Source organism: Schistocerca piceifrons, chromosome 1, assembly GCF_021461385.2.
Source record: "Schistocerca piceifrons isolate TAMUIC-IGC-003096 chromosome 1, iqSchPice1.1, whole genome shotgun sequence".
Taxonomy (NCBI): domain Eukaryota; kingdom Metazoa; phylum Arthropoda; class Insecta; order Orthoptera; family Acrididae; genus Schistocerca; species Schistocerca piceifrons.
Window position 1 is genome coordinate 123,346,157 of NC_060138.1, and position 20,953 is coordinate 123,367,109.

General features: G+C 39.0%; 1 protein-coding gene across 1 annotated transcript; it reads left to right on the forward strand.

The window, feature by feature from the left end:
* Positions 1–1,017: 1,017 nt before the first annotated feature.
* On the forward strand, positions 1,018–14,623 carry LOC124787996 (the record flags this gene model as incomplete). Its single annotated transcript, XM_047255075.1, has 3 exons — positions 1,018–1,039; positions 14,010–14,074; positions 14,546–14,623. Coding segments are annotated over exons 1-3 (165 nt in total), but the record flags the coding sequence as incomplete, so codon positions are not given.
* Positions 14,624–20,953: the final 6,330 nt, after the last annotated feature.

The window sequence follows — 20,953 nt, forward strand, 5'->3', positions numbered from 1 at the left end:
TACTTGGAGACCATTTGCTGCGATTCATGAACTTCGTGTTCCCAAACAACGATGGAATTTTAATGAATGACAATGCAGCACGTGACTCAGCCAAAGTTGTTCACGACTGGTTTGAAGACGTTTCGAGTGAATGATTTGACCACCCAGATCGCCCGACATGAATCCCATCGAACATCTATGGGACATAAACGAGAGATCAGTTATTGCACAAAATCCAGCACAGGCAACACTTTTGCAATTATGGGCGACTACTGGGGCACATTGGCTCAAAACTTGTGCAGGGCATTTCCAATTACTTGTTGAGTCCACGCCACTTAGGGTTGCTGCACTACTCCAGGCAAAAGGAGGTGCGACACGATATTAGGAATTATTCCATGCCTTCTGCCACCTTAGTGTATAGTGCAGGTAACACTTACATTTTACATGCAAAACGGGGAAAGGGTTACATTGGAGATAACTAAAACACAGTGAAATACGAAACAAAATAATTTTTGGTTCTCGTTTGTGTTCTTCAGGAAAATGCACCCAGGAACATTGTCGAACATGGTCGTTTATGTGGTCCCCGTGTTATTGTATGGGGAAGCACAATGTTGCATTGGCGTACTGATCTCCGGATCTTTATGAACGCGGCACACTCACTGGTCAGCGTTACTGTGACACTCTACGAGCTGTGTTCGGAAAGATACCAAACTTTTGAAATAGCGCTCCAACCAGAGCGCACTGCAGCTACTGAGCGCACCTAGCGGCAGGGGTTTTTTGTTTTTCATTTTGTTCGTTGTTGATCGTTGCGTTTGGTCGCTGCGGACGTCACATGACATCCGTTAAAGTTCGTTGTTGATCCCTTCACTCAGTTTTTTATTACAGAGGCCAATCAGCTCTCTGACGGAACACGCTGAGCTACCGTGCCGGCAGATTAGACAACAAACTGCCTTTTCCTCACGTCGTCCGGACAATTAACAAGCGAACCACAAGCCGCTGTAGTAAGCATGCGCACGGCCTGGTCGTCGGATTAGTGCAATGAAGGAGCTCGAAGAACAACGTTTGTGTGTGTGAAATGTCACAGAGACATTTCTAATGCTTAGCCAAGCAGTGTTACGAGTGGTTTAAACGTTTTCAACAGGGCACAATGTCGGTCTGTTATGATTCCAAGTCTGGACGTCCTTCCACGTCAACAGATGACGACCATGTGGATAACGTTCGTGCTGTTATTCGCTGAAATCGTCGTTTAAGTGTTCGGGACGTTGCTGAGGAGGTGGGCATCAGAGTAGGATCATGCCATCAAATCTTCAGTGAAAAACTTGAGGTGCATCATCTCAGTGCAAAATTCGTACTGCTTTTGTTGACCCGTGTTGAAATGTGCGAGGAACTGCTTGCCACTGTTAATGACAATGACAATGACAACATCATTACAGGCGATGAGATGTTGGTGTGCGATTATGGTACAGTCGGTGGGCACAGGGTAACCTCGTCCAAAAAAAGTACGCATGAGCCGGTCAAAGATCAAGGTGATGTTGGTTGTGTTTTTCGACTACAAAGGTATCATGAATTTGTGCCACGGGGTCAGATGGTAAACAAGGAAGTCTACCAGGGACTCCTAGTGCGCATGACGGATGCTGTGTGCAGGAAGAGGCCTGAATTTTGCGAAAACCAGAGTTGGATGTTGCATCATGACAATGCGCCAGCCCACGCATCACTCCTTGTCTGCAGCTATCCAGCGAAACGCCTCAGCCCCTTTGTGCCCCATATACAGTATTATCCGGACCTAGCGCTAGCAGACTTTTTCCCAAACTGAAAAACACGTTGAAAGGACGCCGTTTCCAAATCTCAGGGGAGATGGAGGACAATGCGACGAGAAACCTGCGCGCCATCCCACAAAATGTCATAATGTGTTCCAGAAGGCGTTCCAAAACTGGCAGAAACGATGGGAACGGTGTATTGCCAGTAGAGGGGTCTTTTTGAAAGAGACACTGCTTAAAATGTTGTACAATGAGAAATAAAGCTGATACAGCAAAAGTTCTGTTTCTTTTTTAACACACCCCGTACTCCCTCCCCATGAGTATCTTTTTGTGGATGCATTCGGACCTGACGCCATATTTGCGGATGCATCGGATAGCGCACGTCGGAGAGCTCTTGAAACTAAAGCATATTCGGTGTATGGACTCGCCTGTCCGTACCCCTGACTTGAATTACTTCCACCACGTATGGCACAGGTTGGGGAAACGTATTGCAGCAACGACCATCCAGCTGTCATCATCCGCGCAGACAGCGGAATGGAACGGTCTGCCAGAGTGATCTGTGAAATTATAACACAAATTTAAGTAAACAATCTATCTACATTGGTTAAGGAGTGCACTGGAAATGGAAATGCCGTGTTGCTAGGGTCTCCCGTCGGGCAGACCGTTCGCCTGGTGTAAGCCTTTCGAGTTGACGCCACTACGGCGACTTGCGTGTCCATGGGGATGAAATGATGATGATAAGGACAACACAACACCCAGTCCCTGAGCGGAGAAAATCTCCGACCCAACCAGGAATCGAACCCGGGCCTTCAGGTATGACACTACGTCGCACTGACCACCCAGCTACCAGAGGCGGACAGGAGTGCATTCATTATGAAGGAATAATAACACGTTATTGTCTCTTTTGTTTTCTGGATATTCTGATTCAGAATGCCCATGGGCACCCTTTCCCATTCTGCTACTGAACCCAAATTCCACAGTGATATTTTTCAGGTGGAATGAAAAGATAACACGAGTAGCCAAATAAAAATTCTAAGTTTTTAGAAATGTGCCTTGTAAGAATTACCTTAACATTTGTCGTATAACTGGAAGAGGAAGGAGATGTAAATGCTACAGCATTTCTTCTGTGTTTGAGAAATGTTTCTTCAGAAACTGATAAAATAAAGAATAAGCTTAAAGTGGATTTGATCTTCCGCCCACCGTCCGAGATCTACGAAGGATGATCCGCTTTTACAAAAGGCAGGTAGCTATAAAATTTCTTGTTAGTGTGGTAACAGTTTGGACAAACCAAACACAGTGTACAAGAATGGGGCATCGAATAGCAAACAGACAACCGCTTTCTATGGACGTTGTATATCCGCTGGCCATTTCATGGATAACGGTAAACTCAAGATACTAGCCACAACCTCATCCTATAGGGATTCTGTGTCAAGGACGCTATTGAAATACAATTGGCAGACTACCTGCTCAACCGAGACTAAGGTATTCCTTCCCGACGATTTACAGAAACGACTTATTCACGCTCGCAGAGTCTGCTGAATATTCGCTGCTGACATTCAAACACCTGCCATCCATTTTAGTGTTTAAACACAGAATCGCTGGGATCTGCTGACTCGGCACTTAAACATGGTTATCTTATCTGTATTAGTTTTATTTACGACTGACGGTGTCGCGCCAACTGTCTTATCTGTTACTCTTGAACTTCGAGCATCAGTTGGCACAGTTCAAGAGTATCGTACAGTATGATATAGATAGGCAGGCCCATATGACGAATAAAAGTGTGAAGCATGAAAAAGATCCGACGTCGTTCGACAGCCATGTTATAAATCTGCTACAAAAGCGAAAAGAGCAAGATTGCATATTTAATAGTAACTAAAGCCTCAAAGACAAACAAACGTTGGACGAAGCGAAAATTAGCATATGGATAGTGTTATTTATTTTGCAGCAAAAATTCTTTTTTTTCGAAAAATTTTACACTCACCTCTTAAATGTTTTCTATTTGGTTAGATTTACTCTGAAAAAAAATTTCATCTCTATAGGGTGACGTTAACCCATGCCGACTAGAGCGACAGATTTTAATATTAGGAATTTTAGGTTTTGTATTTTTAGTCAGTGTAAAAGTTACTGAGGACTGCATAAAATCAGAATTAAATACCGTTTACTTCTTAGGATACGTTGAATATTCGAGAGAATGTTTTCTCATTGTTGCATTCTTTCAGTCTACATTGATCTTGAACTCAACCCAATACAGATTCCTTCTGCTCCTCATCTACAGTCACTGACACCTTTCAGTAGTTTCATTAACAGCTTTTAACTCCTGGACCATCCTTTGGCGTCTAAATATGAAGCCCTGGTCGTCCATGTTGAAGGGCATTCTTGAATGAAACTAGTGTATGTCCATAATCTTCAAAAAAGGAAAGCAGATCATTGCTCTTGCTTTACAGGAAGTCGGCTAATACTTTCTTTGAAACGAAGATCAGATTTAATCAGGAGTTATAAATTAACGAACAAAAATTAATAATAAATGATGATCAGAATAATTTTAAACTTATCATGTAATGACCCATCCAATCCTCCAAAAACAAATAATAATACCTTTTAAATTTGTAGATTCTATCTGTGCAGATTTGCCACCATTTTGACATTGGTTTATATGTCTAATCATGAAATAACGATAAGAGAGAACGGTTCAGATAAATACTAAAAATGAGGATAAAATTTTCTTGTGACTGCTTTGGAACTTACCTTCTTATATGGCTTCAGATTAAAAGAAACTGAGATTTTGACGAGCAGATTTTACAGCTCCACTGCAGTGAAGCGACCATTTGGTATAGATATTACAAAGAATAGAGAGGCGTCTCTCAATGCATCTTTATTTTCAATGGATAGTTTAACTTATGATCTCAGAAGGAACATTTTTGAGCAACAAATTGCTCTTGCCACACAAATTGTTTGGTACATGGCTCCAGGAGGGTATAATTTCAGTTCTTTACACAGAAATCTGAGTTCACTGTATCACCTCTCACTGTTGGTTAATCACTGTTGGCTATCTAATTCGCTTTCAATAAAGTCTAACATCTCCTCAATATCTGTTTCATTAGAAAACAAATCCACAATCTTTTCTCGAGCGCGAAAATTACTAATATTGATACTTTTTCAGTTTTCTCTCAGATGTTCAGAAAATGGTATGTTAGGTCTATTTGTGTCACTGTGTAAGTAGCCTGTTTGTATGTTGGCAGCACTATAGACTGTGTTAATATCGCTGACAGCGCTCTGCGCCCTCAGCAAGAAATTCTGTCGTTGGACGGACCAGCAGTTAGCGAGTGGATAGGGAAGTGTATGAATATGATATTCTTAGTGGAGACTCTGTGTTGGTAGGACATGCATTGTAAAGTGAGATGAAATGATGTGTTTATAAGAAAATACGTAAGGAAATGTATGAGGATGGATATTGTTGATAATGTTTGGGTAGTGAAATTATTGACAACTATATAATTTTTGGAACTGGCTGTCGCATGAACAAGGTAAAATTTTCTAATACTTTGTTTGCTCTTCAACAAAATCTTTCTTTTGCTATCATATGGCTGGCCGCTATAGCCGAGCTATTCTAGAAGCTTTAGTCCAGAACCATTTTGCTGCTACGGTCGCAGGTTCGAATCCTGCCTCGGGCATGGATGTGTGTTATGTCATTAGGTTAATTAGGTTTAAATAGTTCTAATTCTAGGGGACTGATGACCTCAGATGTTAAGTCCCATAGTGCTTAGAGCCATTTTGCTAATTATATGCCTCCTAGTCGTTAGTATGTAGTAGTTAGAATCTTTTTATTTAACTGGCTGTTGTTGCTACTTGCTGTAATTGCTGTAGTTCATGTTATGAAGATTTTCTGGGGGGAAGTGACTTGTGAAAAAGAAAGGAGTTTCCACTATCGGGATTCGAGATTGAAATGAGTTCAGGCAATTAACAGAGTTGGAGGTAGTTTCATATTTCTTTAATTTTATATTTTTTGGACTTGTATTATTGGTAGGTAGGATTTCCTGCAATTCAGGGCCGCTCTTTTGTGTTAGTTATTGGAAGTCATGTTATCAACGTATAGCAGTCAGATTGCGTTGGGCTTTGTATTAAGGATAATAAATGACTAGTTTAAGTTTGAGTTGTCTTTGTCAGGGAAGTTTCTGTAGGGCAGTGTTTTAATTTAAAAAAAATAATAATTAAAGAGTTAGTTTCACCTGACGACCCTTAGCCGAGGATACTTCACTGTAATCTTCTGATTTCCTTGTAGTTTTAATAATTCGTGCATGATTAGAAATTAGCTGTTGTTTACTGCTAGCTCGTAATTGCATGTGTGAAATTTCCTATGTAGTTGTAGTTTGAAAATTTTATTACTCTATTGCCATGAGCACAGTTGTGGCATGCATGCGGGTTTGCACTAAGTATCTCGAAGTCGCTTTTGCAGCTAATTACATATTTACTATTTTCAGCCTATTTTGGTGTTTCTTCTTATTTTTGCCTTTCAAATTTTCTTGTGTTATTGTGTAAAATAGTGTGATAATCATGGCGAGTGAAAAGGGTAAGACTAGGCTGCAAAGCAAATTGAGAAATGACAATGACGATGAGGGTAGCATGTTAGCACCACCTAGTGACGAACTGACAAGTGTTCAAAACAATAATTTGGTAGTGGTGCATATTGACATGGACCAGACGATGAATAACTGGTCAGAGACTGAAACAATCCGTGAACAGGGAACTGTTGACGATCGATCGGTCGGTAACAGTTCGGCTCAGGAATGCGAAATAACAGAACAAAATCCTGGAAATACCGTAGATTCACCAATACACTTTGCATCAATACACTTTTCTCAATGAAGTCAAGACACATTCTCTGCTTTTCAAAATACGAATACTGCCGGTACAAGTGCACTGACAAAAAACACAGAGGAAAATGTTTCAGTCACTAATGCGTTGTTATTGCAATTAATTCGAAAATTCGATCAAACAGACCGAAAGCTTCGAAAGTTAGACTCAATGGAACAAAATCAGAAACAAACACAGCAACAAATTCAAAAGCTAGACACAATTGACGAAATTAAAAAAACACTTGAACAAACACGTGAAGATTTAATCGCTGACATACACAAAATCGAATCGAAATATCAAAACATTTCTGAAGACGTAAAAACAAAAATATGTGAGCATATTCTGCCAATTTTTTCGCGACGTGAAGACAAAAAAAATGATTCAAATGGCTCTGAGCACTATGGGACTTAACATCTATGGTCATCAGTCCCCTAGAACTAAGAACTACTTAAACCTATCTAACCTAAAGACATCACACAACACCCAGTCATCACGAGGCATAGAAAATCCCTGACCCCGCCGGGAATCGAACCCGGGAACCCGGGCGTGGGAAGCGACATGAAGACACATTACAGAATCAAGAAGCAGCAATAAAAGAACTGCAGTCCACTGTACACGAAAATTATGACACCTTGCAAGCTAAAACTGACACTGTTGCATCTACCGATATGGCTGCGCAACTTGTAAAAAATCAGGAAAACTTACAAGACACAATAGATACGATTACGACTCAAATGGTCACTCTAAAATTTGGCTCAGATAAAACACGTGGAGGAAATCGGCACATTATCGGAAAAATAGCCGAACTTTCGGATCAATTAACAAATATATCTAAGAAGGTAGATGATGATTTCAATGATGCAAGACCCGTAGCCTTTTCTGACACAGAGGAGTACGAGGAAATTAGGAAATTCAAAAAGACTAAACAAAATTAATACGCAACACAAAAGAGAAATACGGGAAGTACAAGATCAGTTGGCACAGCTGATACACGAATCACATATTTCAGAGGATACTCGCGCTCCGACATGGGAAGAGGGATTTAGAAATACGGAAAAGTCACACAGTAATACTACTTGGTCGACAGGGTGCACCAAGCCTTGAGATGGAACCGCTGGCACGATGTAACAATGACCGATTTGTGACTCGCCGACACGATGACTTTATAAGCTCTTCATCACAACACGTAAATTTAAAGCATTCAAGAATTCTAGTAATGACATACCTCCACCAGTTTGATTTCATCAATTTTCTCATTGTTTCCCTCCCAATTGGTCATTAGAGCATAGATTAGAATTTGTGTGTGGCTATTTAAAAAATGAACCAGTTGTAAGAATGCGATCGGTTATTCGCGACTGTCACAGTGAAGGAGATTTTTATGATGCCTTCCTTTCTGCATATTGGTCTCAGGCTACACAAGATCGAGTAAAACACAGTATTACAATGATGAAGCATTTCGAACAGTCTAAATTTTCCAGCCCTGTAAAATATTTTGAAAATATGTTACACAAGAATCAGTATTTGTCAAACCCATACAGCCTCTTGGAACTTATTTGCATTTGCTTAATTAAATTGCGTGATCACTTAAGACATGTTATTTTGGCTGGACATTGTAAAGATGATATCGAAACTTTTCGGGGACTATTACAAGAACTGGAAATCGACACGGACAATCACATGATGCGAAAGCAGGAAAACAACAACAATTACAGGTCACATCCGTCACAATTTCGTGACGACAGAAACAATAACCGTACACGACGAGTCTACCGTTACAAAGCAAATCGTCACCAAAACAGACACCACCCGTGTGACAACCATTGGCAGGAAAACAATAATTACAGAGACAGATCACATTTCCGTGGTAATGACTATGACAGAGACAACTGTAGAAATAGACAATATGGGAACCAGAATAATTATTATCAAGCGAGACAAAATGACTTCAGACCCAACAGTCTGCCCCGTAATTACGATTCTGGGAGAAATTCTCCACCACCTAATCGACAAGAATGAAACTACAGTAATTACCGACGACAGACGTTATAGTCATGACAACAGATCTTAATTTAACCAAAACTGGCGTGATTCAAATAGGGCAGAACCCTCTCGACAAATTGAAATTGTAGAAATTAAGCCTCCAAATCCCAGTAACGACGCGCGACAATAAAGAGATAGGTTAGGTTAGGTTAGGTTAGGAGCACCGCAGGCGGCTAAAAAATGTCCTTATGAGACAAGACGTACCTTCCATGACTATCAGTTATGTGAAAATGGAAGACATTAGGGACATTTTACTCCAGGAACATGACATGAAACGGAACAATACTGCACATCTTGTTATTCCCTTCATAACAAATGACCTAAAATTTACGGCAGTACTTGACTCTGGCAGTCCTATTTCGCTAATTAGTGAAACAGCTTTTAGTAAATGCAACAAATCGAATGATTGCCCACACTTCCTTTACGTACAATTAAATTATAAGGTGCAATTTTCGGAGAAAGTATAGACGTAGCCAACGAACTAACTTAGAACTCTTTTGTCAAAGTCACCTATTTATTACGAATTTTCTTATCGTTGCATAACTGTCAACGGAGATTATATTATGTATAAATTTTTTGAATGAGTATATAGCTATTTTAAACTTTGACGAAGCTGAAATATGTTTAGAGAAAGATGGTAAGTCAATAGTTTTGAAATTTGAAGATTGGGTTTCAAACCATGACGAGTAAATCAATCGGCTTTATTACCGGCTTTATTTCCTTTTGTCAGATCATAGTTTGGAATTTTAGACGAAATTTGACACTAATGATCCCTTTGTAAGTACTGACAGGATTATGTTGATGATGTATTAGTTACTAACGTTTTAATTCAGGAAAAAATTCAAACAATTGAGAGCTGTAATGACACTGATAGGAAGGACCTTTTTGATATCTTACAATCACCTTCCACAGTTTTTACTCAAACAGGAACAATTAAAGGATTTCAATACAAATTTCGTGTTCGTGAGAATACAAAATTTTGCGTCAGACCATACGTAATTTCAACACATTATAGGGACCGTGTTAGAACGGAAATACAATCTACGCTTGACGAGGGCGTTATTGAACCAACGGAAAGCTCATACAATCACCCATTAAATGTTGTTGAGAAGAAAAACGGATCGATCAGGTTTGTCTTAGATTCCAGACAAATAAATACCATAATCATTCCTGAAACAGACAGGCTGCAGACGTTGGAAGAACTTCTTCAAAATTTCAATGGCGTAAAAGTGTTGTCTTCGATTGATCTTAGATTCAGCTTTTGGAAAATTGTACTTCATCCAGAATGTAGAAAATATACGGCTTTTCTTTATTTCGGCGTTTGTTGTCAGTTTTGGAAGCTTCCTCATGGTTTGAACATTTCTTCGGCAGCATTCATTCGTGGGCTACATTCCATATTCCCTGAGTTTTTTAAACGACACATCACCTTGTACGTTGACGATATTTTAATAGCAGAAGCCTTTTGGGAACAACATAATCGTATTCGCAACAGTTTGTTTCGTATTTTTGCTGAATCTGGGACAGTTAACTTGGAAAAATCTGAATTCGGTAAGACAAAAGTGAAGGAATTCGGTAGGACAAAGGTGAAGGTTTTGGGACACTTTATTTCTTCTGAGGGCATTCAGCCGGATCCTGAAAAGTTGGAAGCAATCAGAGCTATTCCTGTTCCATCCACAAAAAGACAAGTGCGCTGTTTTCTAGATCTCGTGAATTTCTACCGTCGTTTCCTGAATAAGCAAATTTTAGTAACTACAAAAGTTTGTTCTCTCACTTGCAAAAACACTATTTGGAGCTGGGACAAACAGGCACAGTTGGAATTAGATGCTCTGAACGAACTTAACGCGCTAATCTTAGCTCACCCAGGCCTATCACAGGATTTCTATCTTCTAAAGTTATAGAAAATGACATCACTGTTCAGAAAACTATCGCTTTTGCTAGCCATGTGCTAACAAAATCAGAAAAAAATTATTCCGTCACTGAATTGGAAGCTTCAGCTATCGCTTGGGCATTTGGTACATTTAGTTTCTTTCTTTCTGGCAAACATGGAAAAGCTTATGGTGATCATCGAGCACTGCAATTTCTTATGTTTTCAAAATTAAATCATGACAGGTTGAAACATTGGGCATTATTTCTGCAAGAATTACGCTTCACAATTGTCTACATTCCTGGCACAGAAAACATTGTTGCAGACGTACTTTGACGTGCACCGGCCGACCTTGACATAAGCAACACAGAAGCTAACCTTGAGAAAAATTCCGGTATTCTTTACATTCAAAATGTAGCTTTCTAAAACTCGTCACTCCACCTTTAACCCTTAACTGCTCTAGTGGGGTCCCGGAGAACCCCAGGCGATAGAATACAATACATAGTACGTGAACGGAACAACAGATGGCACCTGTGTTCTTGGTAATCCTCAGTGAAGTGCTGCCTTTTAACGCGGAGTCACAGTCTAATATATATCTCGTGTGTGCCGTCGTGTTTAGTGTTCAGTGCTCAGCCTCGCACTTCCTCGTTCACCTGTTCCATCGCCATCTTCAGTGTTTGTGCGTCGTATCAACAGTTTGCCATGTGGTTTATCGTCGAGTGTGAGCGGCTCTGTGTTTGTCCTTATGTGTCTACTGTTTTATTGCACACCATTCTGTAACTTATGTGTATTCTTACTGTTTTTTTCTCATTGTGTATTCTATGGCTGAAGAGCAGCGTAGAATGCTGCTGACAGCCTGCCTGTTGTACAGGTTTTAAAATAACAATAAAGTTTTAAAAAAATCTAATATATACAGTCGCGACACTCACTGCTGTGAGAGTTGTTACCATTTGACAGTTCAAGTGACACTAGCGCCCCTAGCGGCCAGAAAGCTCGCCTTCCTCTGACGGCATATGCGACGTAAAAATAATGATTGTTTTTAATTCGTTTTGTACGTAATTTACAAAATAGTTAGTATATTTTTGCGTCACAAGTGTTAGGAGAACAGCGAGAGACATAAATGTTCATGAAATATAAGTAAACAGAGCACAAACTATTGAATAGAAGTTAACATAAATAACAGAGAAGTTAACATAAATAACAAAAACTTTAGGAACAATGCTCAGATCTTATGTTTCTCAGAACACCATATTACAGAAGGAATTGAAATGTTACATACAGACAGTTATAGCCTTGCCACCTACTACTGTAGAGATAGCATGAGAAAAGGTGGAGTAGTAATTTTGATTAAGAATAATTTAACTTTTAGATCTGTAGATGTAAGGAAATATTGCAGTGACCAACAGTTTGAAGTGTGTGCAATAGAAGTGACCTTAAACAGTTCCAAATTAATAGTAGTTACAGTGTACAGGGCACCAGGAACCAATTTCACAGTCTTTATGGTTCAGTTAGAATTGTTACTATCAACCTTATTTTCTAAAAATAATGACATTATCTTACTTGGGGACTTTAATGTCAACTTTGCAATGGAATGCAACAACAAAGTAGAGCTCCAGAATTTGCTGAGTTCCTACAATCTTACATCAGTGGTTGACTTTCCTACTAGGATCACACCTGACTGTCAATCTCTGATAGACAATATATTTTTAGATGTAAATTTATACCAGAACTTCACTGTCACTGCAATAGTAAATGGCATATCAGACCATGATGGACAGCTCCTCACTCTACATGACTACAGACCTGTCAAGAAAGCAGTCCCATCCTGGAAGGCAATCAGACTTATGAACAAAGAGACCCTGGAATTTTTTAACCATAAGCTGCAGCATGAAGATTGGAATTCAGTTCGCAGAGTAGATGATGTTGATACAAAGTTCAACATATTCATAAATGAATTCCTATCCCACTTTGAAGAAGCTTTTCCTAAAAAGTTTGTTAGGAACAATATTTCCTCGTCCTTAAAGAAGCCATGGATCACAAAGGGTATTCGAGTGTCATGTAAATATAAGAGAGAACTTTGTGTTGCAACCAGAGGGTCAAGGGACAGAGAATTAATCAGCCATTATAACATGTATTGTAAAATCCTAAAGAAAGTTATTCAGACATCAAAAGCACTGTATTATGTAAAAGAAATTGATAACTCCAATAATAAAATGAAGATTGTCTGGCAAATAGTTAACAAGGAGACAGGGAACAATAAAAAAAGAGCTGTAGAAAACTTCATAATCAAACATGAAGGGAATCTTGTGCAAAATCCTGAGATCATAGCTGAAATCTTTAATAAACACTTCCTGTCAGTGTCTGAGCAAATAGGCTGCAAGGGTTCTGTGAATGATGCCCTGACCTTTTTGCGAAATGCTTTCCCTAACAAAATCATCCAAATGCAATTAGACCTGTTACAGTATCAGAAATTGAAAGAACAATTGCCTCCATGAAAACCAAGAACTCCTGTGGAGTAGACAATATTTCTAGCAAATTGTTAAAGCAGTGTTGTACTTCTGTAAGCAATATACTGTGTCATATTTTCAATGCCTCTTTGCAGCAAGGAATTGTTCCTGATAGACTAAAGTATGCTATCGTGAAGCCTCTCTTTAAGAAAGGGGAGAAAACTGATGTTAAAAATTTCAGACCAATATCTCTCCTGACTGTGTTTTCAAAGGTACTAGAAAAGCTCATGTATTCTAGAATTTTAGAACACCTACATAAATTCAATATTCTCAGCAAACATCAGTTTGGTTTCCGGAAAGGTCTGTCAACTGAACAAGCAATATATGCTTTTATAGATAAGGTTTTGGAATCTCTAAATGAGAAAATGGTGACAACAGGGTTATTTTGTGATTTATGTAAAGCCTTTGACGCTGTGAACCACCAAATACTGTTACTGAAGGCAGACCATCTAGGAATAAGTGGTGTAGCAAATAACTGGCTTCAGTCATACCTGACAGAGAGGAAACAGAAAGTAGTCTTAGATAAGTCAGACAATTTGTGTGGTGGAATGATTTCATCGGAATGGAGAGACATAAATTGTGGAGTTCCACAGGGCTCTATTCTTGGTCCTTTACTGTTCCTGTTATTTATAAATGATTTACCTTATTCTTCAATGATTCAGTGCAATTTTACCATCTTTGCAGATGATACTAACATAATGGTTAATGGTCTTAAATGTGAAAATGTTCAAGAGTCTGTTAATACTATTCTTATAGATTTAATGAAATGGTTCACTGCAAATGGTCTTTCACTTAACCTGAGTAAGACTAATTATATTCAGTTCACCCCAACTGCCAAAACTGAGGAAGAAATGACTGTTAAATATGCCACACAGGTCATAAAAGAGTGGAAGTAAGAAAGTTTCTAGGCGTGAAGATTGACTGTAGAGTAAACTGGTCCCATCACATTTTAGATCTTTACAAGAGACTCAGCTCTTCAGTTTTTGCAATGCGAATCATCTCTGTCAGCGTTCATAAAGCCGCTAGATATAATAGAACTGAGAGCATTTCTGGGACTGCTTTATTTATCTGGAGTAATGAAATCCAATCACGAAAATGTTGTTGGACTTTTTGCTAATGATGGAACTGGTCGTGATGTGTTTCGAGCCACTATGAGCGTTCAGAGATTTTTATTCATTTTGTCTTGTTTGCAATTCGATTGTGCTGCTACAAGAGATGCTAGGAAGGCTGGTGACAGACTTGCAGCTATTAGAGAAGTGTGGGAACTCTTTATAGACAAATGTCAAAAGTATTATACTCCAGGAGTGTACGTGACAATCGATGAAATGTTAGTACCCTTTCGTGGTAGGTGAAAATTTCGCATGTATATGCCCAAGAAGCCAGCCAAATACGGCCTCAAAGTTATGTGCCTTTGTGACTCACGAACATTCTATTTATGCAATGCATTTGTTTACACAGGAAAAGTGACAAATAAAAGTACATTATCAATCCCAGCACAGGATGTTTTGAAATTATTAACACCAATTGAGGGAAGCAATAGACATGTGACAGTAGACAATTGGTTCATGTCACTTGAACTCTGTGATCAACTAGAAGCCAAAAAGTTGACTGTCTTAGGCACTCTAAAGCAAAACAAACCGCAGATCCCAGAAGAATTCAAACCAAACAGAAAGCGCCCAGTAGAATCTGAATTATTTGGACATAACAAAGGAAAGACAATTTGTTCTTATGTTCTTCAGAAAGGTCGAGCTGTTGTGTTGCTTTCATCGATGCATCACAATCAGAAAATTAGTACTCAACAGAAAAAACCTGAAATGATCATTGATTACAATACCACAAAGGGAGGAGTGGATGCACTGGACCAAATGTGTGCCAACTATTCGTTATCACGGCAAACACGCAGATGGCCAATGTCTGTATTTTATGCTATTCTAAACATAGTAGGAGTCAATGCTGCTGTCTTGCTTCAGTACACCAAACAACTTGATGAAACAAATGATTTAAAAAGAAGCGAATTGCTACAAAAGCTTGGAATGGATTTAGTAAAGCCCCATATACAACGTCGAGATGTCCGACCACTTTCTCATGAACTGAGAGATGTTGTTGTTAAACTTGGTGGTACTCCTCTTACGTCAACATCTTCAGAGCCAGAACCCATGAGGAAAGCAAGCTGCTACATGTGTGCAAGAAATGTGGACAAGAAAACCAAAATAGTGCGTGAAAAATGCTCAAAACATGTTTGCCCCAACCACAGATTTTCAGTGTGCCAAAATTGTTTGTAATCATATCTCAAATATGTAAAAATGTTTATAATATTCAGTGATAAAAGTGCAATTCAAAATAAAATTTCCTTAAATTACAGTTTCGTTTTTCTTATTGGGGTACTCCGAGACCCCACTAGAGTATTAGTGTATGAGCATTTCACTAGAGTAGTTAAGGGTTAAAGGACATTGCTCGTGAGCAAGACAAGGATCCGATTTGGAAAGATATTAAAAGTAAATGGCATAAAAAGACACACACACAAATTTGTCAGTATTACCTGGCTATAAATAACATATGGTACTCTTCAAACGTTGCACTGTTGACGACAAGCTATGGATTCTTTGTATTCCTGACGATTTTGTTAATAAGCTCATCTGGTACATAGATTTCAGCTACACACATTTTGGTCCACAAAAATGTTATCATATACTTCTGACGACATGTTATTTTAACAACATGGAAAAGAGAATTAGGAGAGTTCTGTCTATTCGCAAACTTTGTTAAGAAGGTGAATCGTCCACCGTCTCACATCGTGCTCCATTGTTTCCTACTAGATTAAAAGAATTAGCTGCAGCTGATCTTCTCTGACTCCTTGTTAAAACATTGAATGCATTTTCGTTGCTATTGAACTTACTTCAAAATTGTTTCTTTCACACCATTATGTAAAGCCACTGTACGTTCCGTAGAGGAAGTGGTGGTAATATGGCCCCTGCAACAAATATGGCCCCCCTAATATGTTAATAACATTTAGCTGAACTCTAGTGGTCATAGCTGGAACTAGTCTACTAGTATCCTCACTGACCTATAGGAGCGTTGGAAGCAGGTCAGTACTGTGGTTGAGTAACATTGACGTTATATTTTTCAACCTCCTGTTCAAAACTTTAAGAGGTATGTGAATTTCACTTTAATAACAAACCATTATTGGTTAGTACTTGAATGTAATAACCATGCATACAACCTAGAAAGTATTGGCAACAGTTTCAAATAGATTAAAAGGTGTGGTATTATTTCGTTTTTAAGTTGTTTACAAGAGTTTACAAGGTGTACATGACTGTAATACGGCCACTATTGGTGTTTGTAATGTGGGCCCCGGGGTCCATATTATAAGTACTCTGTAAAATGGTTTTATTTTTGTTTCCAGATGCCTAGGACTAATCTGGCACCTAAACCAACCCCCAAAAGGCAGGTGTGGGATAAAAACAAAATACGAGAGGCAGTGTCTGCTGTCCTAGGCAAAACGATGGGAGTTTAAAAAAAAGCATCAAAACATTTTGCTGTAGCAAAAACAACTGTGCGCCGGTATGTGTGTGAGGCTAATACCTCACAGATGGCAGATGTTGAAACTAAAAAGCATGGAAGAAGACCAGCTCTACCAACAGCCCTAAAAAGCGAACTAGTGGATTGCTTACAGTATACGGAGGACAAATTCTATAGTTTTAGTCATATGGATGTTCGAAAATTGGCCTACCAACTTGCAGTTAGGAATGGAATTGCAACAAGTTTCAGAAATGAAATTGTTGGAATTTTCTTTGACGTCATCAAGATAAGCTTTCAATTAGAAAGTCATCTGGAACATTGTATGCTCTAGCAAAAGGCTTTACCCATGATAGAGTTAACTCATTCTACAACTTGCTACAAGCTGAATACCAGAAACATAAAAATCCAGAGGAATGTGCGAAACGTCAATAAAACAGGCCTTGGTGTGGTTCAGACTAAGGTACTGCAAGTAATTGCAATCCGAGGTAAACGCCAAATTTGTTCTCTGACTGCTGCAGAGCGTTTGTTGAGTGCGGGAAGTTCTTATGTTCCCCCAATGTTCATATTCCCGAGAACGAATATGGCAGACATATCTCATGAAAGGTGCTCCTCCTGGGTCAATTGGGAAAGCCCACCCATCTGATTTGGTTCAAGCAAACCTGTTCATGGACTGACCGAAACATTTTGTTGAAAAAACAAAGCCAACAGAGACTTTGCCTATTCTTCTCATCCTTGATGGTCACTTCTCCCATGTAAGGAATATAGATGTGATTGAAGTGGCAAGAAAAAACTTCATCACCATTTTGTCACTGCCTTCACACACAACACACAAACTGCAACCCCTAGATCGTACTTTTATGGGTGTACTTAAGACTCACTACAGCGAGAATATTCGTCGGTGGATGCTCCATGAAAGCAAACCTGTCAGACCCTATGATATAACGTCTCCCTTTGGCAAGGCCTACCTCTGGTGTACAGCCAGCATTAATGCAGTAAATGGGTTTAGGGTAACAGAAATTTATCCTTTAGAAAGAAACATATTTCAAAATGATGAATTCATCGTTGGGGAAGAAGTCCCGATTCATGCGCCTGCCGACCAGCCAAAACAACAGGAACCCGAAAAGAGAGTTCAGACTGAAGAGGACCTTGATGCTATTGAAACTGATGTCCATGAGCCTATTAAAATTGCATTCAGGGATATCCATTCCAAACCTGAGAAAACGAAAACATCGTCTCGTGGGCGAAAACCGTGTATTGCTAGTCTTGTGGCAGGAACTCCATATAAAAACGAATTAGAAGCTTACATAGAAGAGAAAAAAGCTGCAGCCAATCTTTGTGGCCATGGATGCGGATGATAGAAATTAACAGTTATCAAAAGGAACTTGACTTATGATATTATCACAGCCATCTTGTTCTGGAACTCAAACCCAAACTCATAGTAGAGGGTGTGGTGCATATGCTCATGGAAGAGGCATTAGTAAGAACAGTCGACAGTTGAAGAAAACTTTGATTAAGCAAGAAGAAATGGACAGTGACGACTCAGATTGTGTTGACTATGACATCATGGGGCTCTCAACAGGTTCTGGCGATTCTTCATGTGACCTTCTGGTTGGTGAACTCCAGCCAGATAAAGACAATGCTCTTTGCCTATTCTGTGATGGGAAGTTTTCAAATGATGTTCGTTGTAAATTATGGGTGCAATGCCTAATGTGCTCTTTATAGGTTCATAACGAATGTGTGGGGGCAGAGAAAGAGGACTATGTTTGTGACTTCTGTTGCTATTACTGTGATACTTTGCACTTTTATGGTTTTATATTTCATAATAAATATGTATTTTAAATAAAAAGCATTTCTTCGTTTTTCTTGCTGCAAAATATCCTTAAAATATACTGGAAGTCCATATTACGAACACCATGGGGACCATATTAACTGCACATCTTGTTCGAAGTCAAATTTATCATCTTTGGGAAACAAAATAATAATAACTGTATTCTGACATTTTAAGAAATTTAATCAATATAATGTCTTAGTTAACTGTCAGCAGAGTGTAACTATATCAATTAAGGTACTATTATTGTATTAGTGTACAACATTTTATTGAAAAACAAACTGGGGGTCCATATTACCACCACTTCCTCTATCCATCAACTTCGTTAAAAATTTCTTATGTGAAGTTGGACCTGTTGATAAGGTCATTTCAGATAACGGACCACAGTTGAGATCTGCTATTTGGTCATGCGTGTTTCGGAATCATAAAATCAAACCTGTTTTTATTTTGTTCTACTCTCCACATTGTAACCCATGTCAACGCATGATTGTCACAAGAAGCATCCGTATTGGAATGGATCCTTACACTCATTTCAAAATGTACTGAATGAAATGCTGGGTGACTCCAAGCTTTACTACCTACCCTTGTACTGACGAATGAGGAACCACTGAGCAAGATCAGAGAGCTTGTACCTTTTCCGCGTACATGTTAACTTCGATATAAAGATATAATTGATTTGGCTATTAAGGATACAGGGTACTTATAAATGATGGAAAAATCGAAATTTTTTATGACTTTATTAAATTCTATAGTCTTTCATGATTACATTGATATATACAGTATAGAGTTTCAAATGAAAAATGACCTATGTATACCAAATTTTAAAGTTACGATCATGTATGACGCCACGCCCCCTTTGTTTCTGTTACAGAAACCAGTATTATTTCGAAAAGAACTGTGATCTTTCTGTTTCCAGCGATTATACATATGATACATTGTATATGTTGGTGACAGTGCAGGTTTCTACTATCTGTAAATGATTGTCTTTGCTAGTATTTACTTTTGTTTCACTGAAGCAGTTTGTTCACATGTTACTGAATGTTTGTTGCCCAGGTGCTACATATATTTGTGGAAGTACATATCCTTTAGTGTGCAATAAATACGAACTATGCCACATACCAAGAAATTCAATAAATGGAAACTCCATGGTAACCAGTTCACAAACAAAGCGAGACACAATGTTGAAAGTAACTTATGTATAAGTTCTTCAGGGAAGGAACTTCCACATGGCACGCCTCTTGGTGATTGAGATTTTTGTGTTAACAATGACGCTGTTTGTAGTGGATTTGTTGATGTTGATGTGGGCATCTTATCTTCTTTGGTAAAAGAGGTGGTGAAATGTAAACAATGTGATGGTGCAGGCTGTCTGGAAATAACTGAAAAACAAGGTAGCAGGAAGGGTTTAGTGTCAAAATTAGTTGTTCTGTGTAGATCCTGCAATAAATCTACCTCGAAAATGACGTTGAACATTGTGCATAAATCGTATGGCGTGAATTTGAAGTTTGTGTGTGCAATGCGTGCAATAGGAAAAGGAAAAAAGGCTGCTCAAACGTTTTGTGGTTTGATGGACCTTCCTTCTCCACCCAGTAGGTTCAGCAAGTACGTAAAAATACTTTTAGGTGCCTTGACGGTTGTATCTAAAGCATCTATGAAAGGTGCAGTAGAAGAAACTGTAAATATTAGTGGAACCTGGGACATTGCTGTTGCACTTGATGGGACATGAGAACGTTGAGGACATCATTCCTTGAATGGTGTTGTAAGTGCTACTTCTCTGGAGAATGGAAAAGTTGTTGATGTTGAGTGCTTATCTAAGTACTGTCACACCCACCATGGTAACACTGAAGGACATATTGAACATCAGTGTTCTAAGAATTATGATTGTTATAGTGGAGGTATGGAGCGTGATGGAGCTCTAAAAATATTTCACAGGTCGGTGCCTCTTTACAACGTTAGATATACAAAGTACCTAGGCAATGGGGACTCTAAAGCTTTCGATAAAATTAATGAGTTCAGTGTTTATGGTGATACGTTGGTAACAAAACTGGAGTGTTGTGGACATGTGCAAAAGAAGATGGGTGGTAGATTGAGGAAGCTACAAAGAGAAATGAAAGGAAAGTTGCTGTCTGATGGAAAATCACTGTCTGTCCAAGGCAGATTGACAGAAACTGAAATAGACTTTCTTCAGAGTTATTATGGACTGGCCATTGAATTATGTTACAGCAATGAGAAAAGCTGTATGGGCCACCTACTTTCACAAGTTGTCCACAGATGACCACCCTGTTCACGGACTTTGCCCTAAAGGAGCAGATTCTTGGTGTGGTTACCAAAAGCGGTCAGATATACCATCATAAGCATTCTCTTCCTGTAGAATAGGCCACAGGTATTCCTGCCCGTCGTAAGAGGCGACTAAAAGGAGTCTCACAAATTTCGGCCTTTATATGATGGTCTCCTGTAGGGTTTGACCTCCATTTTTCAAAATTTTCCCTTGACGCAACATCAAGGACGCAGGTGTATCTCCTGATTCTGAGAGGCAACAGAAATTTGAGGAACTGATGGGCAACTACTGTTCTCGTAGCAGCGGCGTATGAGGAGGTCATAGCCACAG